At 40.4% G+C, this 5,385-nt stretch overlaps 1 protein-coding gene across 2 annotated transcripts; it reads left to right on the top strand.

Annotated features, from left to right (window-relative positions):
• The first annotated feature begins 626 nt into the window (after window positions 1-626).
• On the top strand, window positions 627-5,091 carry LOC148429337 (RILP-like protein 1). Of its 2 annotated transcripts, none has more exons than XM_088416963.1 (8): window positions 627-1,223; window positions 1,783-1,942; window positions 2,300-2,418; window positions 2,618-2,875; window positions 3,263-3,412; window positions 3,474-3,613; window positions 4,002-4,115; window positions 4,193-5,091. In XM_088416963.1, the coding sequence occupies exons 1-8, from the start codon at window positions 936-938 to the stop codon at window positions 4,284-4,286; spliced, it is 1,323 nt and encodes a 440-aa protein (XP_088273089.1). In that variant the 5' UTR covers window positions 627-935; the 3' UTR covers window positions 4,287-5,091. The 2 variants fall into 2 exon arrangements, with proteins under 2 accessions (XP_088273089.1, XP_088273097.1); XM_088416971.1 differs by having other exon boundaries at window positions 632-1,223; window positions 3,477-3,613; window positions 4,193-5,087.
• The last annotated feature ends 294 nt before the right edge of the window (window positions 5,092-5,385 follow it).

Here is a 5,385-nt window from a genome sequence, read left to right as displayed (position 1 = left end):
CTTGTTTGGTTTTTGGGCATTTTACAATTGTCAGTCAGCTATAAATGTTCGATATATTTGTACATAAGTGTTTTCTTTTCATTTCTGTTTCACTAAAACTATTTTATTCATACTCATACATTTTGTAATTACAATTAGTTTTTTTAAGACTAAGTGAAATTAAATCTTATAACTTTACCTTGCCAACCACAATTTTATTACAGAGTACTTTATTAACCCATGCGATACAAAAACATTTGACTTTTTTCCAGTTTCCTACACTAAAATACTTTTTAATTTGTGTTTTTTACTAAAGTGAAATAAAATGTCAGGTGTAGTTTTACTGTATTTTAATACGTTCTGAACCCTCACAAAACTTTTTCAATTGAATTTCCAGTTTTTGTCGTTATTTTTGAAAAGTTCTAAACAAGGATGCATTTGGTATAATTTGTCAAGTATATAAAAATATTGCCAATATTGACAAATAGCTTTGTAATACTGTATTGCAGACAGCTGACGTTTATGAAATGTCTTTACGAGCAGAATGAAATCGGAATGTTAACTGCGCAGTAGGTCTTCCAAGGCAGCTCGCAAGTCAGACTGCTACATTCACAAGCTGTTGTAAAAAAAACGCTACTTAACGTTCAGTTTTAAATTGAATTCGGATATTTGAGAACTCTGTTTTGAAGAAATATTCACGTGAATTACGTTTTGCGATTTTTCTTTGCTCTTTGCTTGCGTTTGCCTGGTTGTTTGGATTACGAGCTTTGTCGAGGGCCTTGAACGCCTCGTCTAAAGTTAAAAGTTGAACCTGTCAACAAACTGCACAAGTAGTCCCTCGTCCGCGAATCCTCCGTGCGGTATCGAACCTCTCGTTTTTACTTTATAATGTGACACGGTCGTTTCTCGCAAAGAAGAGTCCCGAGGTTTTGTTTTTAATCGTAAAAACAACTATCATGTCTGCGCTGGAGAAGTCCTGGTCGGAGCTGACGGTGTTGGACGTGTACGACATCGCCGCAGCTCTGGCGCAAGAGTTCGAGCGGACCATCGAGCGCTTCGGCTGCGAGGCTCTGGTCGGCGTGGTCCCCAAGGTGGTGCGAGTCCTGGAGCTTCTGGAGTCGCTGGTAGGCCGCCGCGGAGAGGCTGGCGGTGGCGGGCAGGAGGCAGACGATCTGCGGCGGGAGCTGCTGCGGCTTCGGCAGGAGCGCAGCGACAGGACGGCGCAGGAGAGGAAGCACCACCAGGTCAGCGCTAAGCGGAGGATTTCACCTAAAACAACTGCAAAAACAAGTCGACCCCCTCCTTTGAATTCGTAGAAATCTTCGTCAACAGAATACTTTTCATGGGCATGAAAAACAAAATCTAGCCAGCTTTGAGCACTACTCTCCCCAGTTTACATTTATTCATTACAGTTTGTGTGTTTTTTTGGGGGGGTTGACACGTGACAATTGGTGTCAAGGAAGTACTCTATGTACGAATTGGACACGTTTTGGATGGTGGGAAGGAGATTGATTTAGTCTGGGCTGCCAGGACAGTATTCACCTTTAAATTACTGATTTTTAAATGTTACAGTTTTTTAATACAGGCAGTTACTGCATACACATTTTTTGAGGACGCGTGCTATAGAGTTGGTATTTTACTATTCATTTTTCCATCTACTCAGTCTTTTTTCAGAATTATACCCCTGCACCCTTATGGTACAGTGTTGATTGTACTGCACACACAGAGGGCAAACTGCTGTAACTATGCAGCATATTCACTGACACCGTGTTCTTTTCTGGTGTTTTTTTTTGTTGTTGTCAGGAGCTGGAGCAGGTGGACGACATGTGGAGAGCTGAGGTTGAGGCTCTCCTCTCTCAAATGGCTCAGCTGGAGGCAGAGAACAAAAAGCTGCTGGCCAGCCGGGCCTTCAGCCAAGCTCTTGTTGAAGACCAAGACGGAGACCCGTACCAGCAAGATGATGGTGGGTGTTACTGCTGTGGACTACAGTATCAGTTGACTGATTCTGCCCCTTCTTCTTGCCTGACATCTTGTACTTGTATACCGCTGAGACAAGGATTAATTACAAAACTTTGCGGAAAGCAAATTTTGCAACAACTCCTCTGTAGGTGATGATGTTAACTATACATTTAATCACATGGAAAAAAACAATCTATGTTGACATGTTGGTGGCTAAATTTGGCGGGGGCAAACTAGCACAGGAGGTTATTTTTGAAGTTACTCTCGTAATGTTGGCAACAGCTATATTTACCGAAGCACACATCCAATGTGAAGCTATATTTCCTCTTGTCCTAAGGGTAACTATACTTTGTCCTCACAGGGACGACAGAGAAGGAAAAGCAACTGATGACAAGGCTCAACAAGTTGGTGGAAAAGCAGAGGGACGAAATCCAGACCAAAGACCACGAGCTGACGCTAAAAAATGATGACCTTGAGGCAGTGAGTGTCAATGAGTCTCAGTGGTTACAAACCCACAAAAAAAGCAACACATGGCACATAGCAATATACTATTTGGGAGACATGTCCATCACAAATACATATATAAACAAATACGAACGTAAATACAAAAGTCTCAAGAACATATGCCAACATAGGAAGTCTGCCGCTTTTTTGTGACACTTTTTTTTTTTCCATTCAGCTCCAGCTACAGCAGCACCGTCTGATCCGGATCAATCAGGATCTCCGCCACAGGCTCGCCACGATGGAGGCGCACGGCAAGACTACCATGCAGCGGCGAGCCGAGCTGGAGGCGGCGGCTCAGGCCCGTCAGCGCGAAATGGACGCCCTGCGGCATGAATTGAGGCAGCTGAAGAAAGAGCGGCAGGAGTGGGAACTGGAGAGAGAAGTAGTCATGTTGGAGGAGAGTTTTCCATCCTCGTCCAAACCATCAATGCAGGTGAAGTAAAACATTTGCCTGAAAACTTGATATTTATGACGGTTATTTTCAGACCCTCTTCTTTTTACAAAAAAAAAAAAAGAAATTATGACTATAAATAAGTACCTGGGAATTAATGCCTGCACTCTGAAAAGGCATTATAAATGTTTATGGGAATTAATTAATTAATTTATTTATTTGGGGTTTTGCACGCATTAGCTAATTAGCATAGGTTTCTATTTTCCGCCATACGACAATGTCTCCTTACGATCCCAACTCCAGAACGGATTCATTTCGTATGGTGGGGCGCCACTGTATTCATATAATATCTTGCAAGTTTCAGTTTTCCTACTAAAGATGTTTTATTCTCTCGTGTTTTGACGCTTTTTCTCCCTGTCCCACTCTGAGGCGTTGGATGGCGTCAAGGCGGACTCGGTATGGGTCGAGTGTGGAGGAGAGCCTGACTGTAAGGAGAACGTTCCCAGTTTCCTTGGCAGCTCAGCACACGGAGATGTAAACACAAGTCAGCAGGATGCGGACATGTCTACATTTTTACTGGTAATATAATGATATTTTTCACAAATATTTTTATATATTTCATGGGTATTTGTTTTGTCTGCAGGTGCCTGATGAGAAGGATGAAGAGGAGTCGGAAGCTCCTCAGTTCACACTGCAGGAACTCGGTGATGTCTTGCAAGAGCGAAACCAACTCAAGGCTCAAGTTTTCCTCCTGGAGGAAGAGCTGGCTTTTTACAAAAGGTACCTTTTTTTTTTTTCAAATAATCAGGTGAAAAATGATCTCGCAACAAACCAACAAACCTTTCTGAGTTGTTTTATACAAATTAACCAGATTTTTTTTTTTAGGTTGTCTTGTACAAAATGACCCATTTTAGTTTGACTATTTTTGGTGCAAAACAACCCAGAGAGTTCGGCTATCTCGATCTAAATAGTGGATCGATCCTTTATTGACCCACAATTGTGTTATTTTGAACCCTCTAAGCGTCATACCAAATTGTGTCACATGTCTAACTGAACGTCTGGATGAGGGTTTTCATTGCTGTGATTATTTTTGTCAAAATGACCTAATGCAGTGAGGAACAGACAGAACGGGTCAGTTTACGCATTTCATTCTATTCCCCGTCTTAAGCGAGTACTTAGAAGAGGATGTCAGCTTCCCCCTCGGTGCTTCATCTTCATTGACGCCGCCGCCACCGCCGTGCAACGCCGCCTCAGATCTGCCGGAATCTGGAATACGTCGGCTGTGAGTGTCACACGTCGACACGTCCCCTCAAAATAACGCACTTACATCCGAACTCATATCCCTGCTTTACCTTTCAGGATTTTCACCGCCATCATGCCCATGGTCGCCGCCGGTTTAATAGCGGATGATCCGACATTGTTGCCAATCAGACGACTCGTTTCCTTTGTGTGACTTTTTAAATTACACGACGCACAAGCAGGGTATTGGGCTTCATCCAATACTTTATTATCATGTATTTCATATTGATTTTTAAATACCTGCCAATCGGTGGGAAGTTGCCAACAGTCCAATCAGTTCTCTTTTAGCAGGTAATTATTGTACCTGTAACGGAAGACACTGCTTCTTACGTTTTACAGTATATTGTATTTATTTATGAGCCAAGGAAAACTAGAACGGGCTAACCCCATTTTTGTCATTTTCCGGCTGCAATAAAATCTATATAAACCTTTACGTCAATTTCGTCTTGATAAAGTTAAAAAAAAAAAGGCCAAGAAATCTTGTTTCTCCTCTGATTAAAGTTTATCCCACTTATGATTCAGATTAATCAATATTTCATGAAAGATGATAACAAACATTTACTAATGTGTAGATGCACAGTCACACATGCTGCAGGGAAATTACTAAGTACAATAATGGACTGTCCCTCAAACGGCATCAAATATGGAGTTAGCTCATTCTTTCTTTCAATTACTCTTTAGAAGAACAGCATCTATCTATCTATTTATCTATCTATCTATCTATCTATCTATCTATCTATCTATCTATCTATCTATCTATCTATCTATCTATCTATCTATCTATCTATCTATCTATCTCTCTCTCTCTATCTATCTATCTATCTATCTATCTATCTATCTATCTATCTATCTATCTATCTATCTACCTATCTACCTATCTATCTATCTATCTATCTATCTATCTATCTATCTATCTATCTATCTATCTATCTATCTATCTATCTATCTATCTAACTTTAAGGTGTTTAAATGTTTTAATAAAGATATTATTTTTCATTTATTTCATTTCATTCTGTGTTTGACGAGTCAAAGGAGTAAATTAAGTGTTATTTTCTCTTTCTGTGTTTTGTCCTACACAAATTTAAAAAGAAATACTGCTACGCAGCTCTTTAAGGACAGCTGGGCATTTTTCACAATTCCATAGTAAAAATGGAAAAAAAAGTAAAAATGGATCTTTGACCTCTATTGCTGTGTATGGTAGGTACTGTAAATGTTCTTTCGGGAAATGATTAAGTCAGTTATTTAATGCAAGT

The sequence above is a fragment of the Hippichthys cyanospilos genome, chromosome 1 (assembly GCF_059441005.1).
Source record: "Hippichthys cyanospilos isolate Australia breed blue-spotted pipefish chromosome 1, RoL_Hcya_1.0, whole genome shotgun sequence".
NCBI classification, from domain to species: domain Eukaryota; kingdom Metazoa; phylum Chordata; class Actinopteri; order Syngnathiformes; family Syngnathidae; genus Hippichthys; species Hippichthys cyanospilos.
The sequence above is the reverse complement of the archived record's forward strand: the minus strand, read 5'-3'. Positions and strand labels throughout refer to the sequence as shown.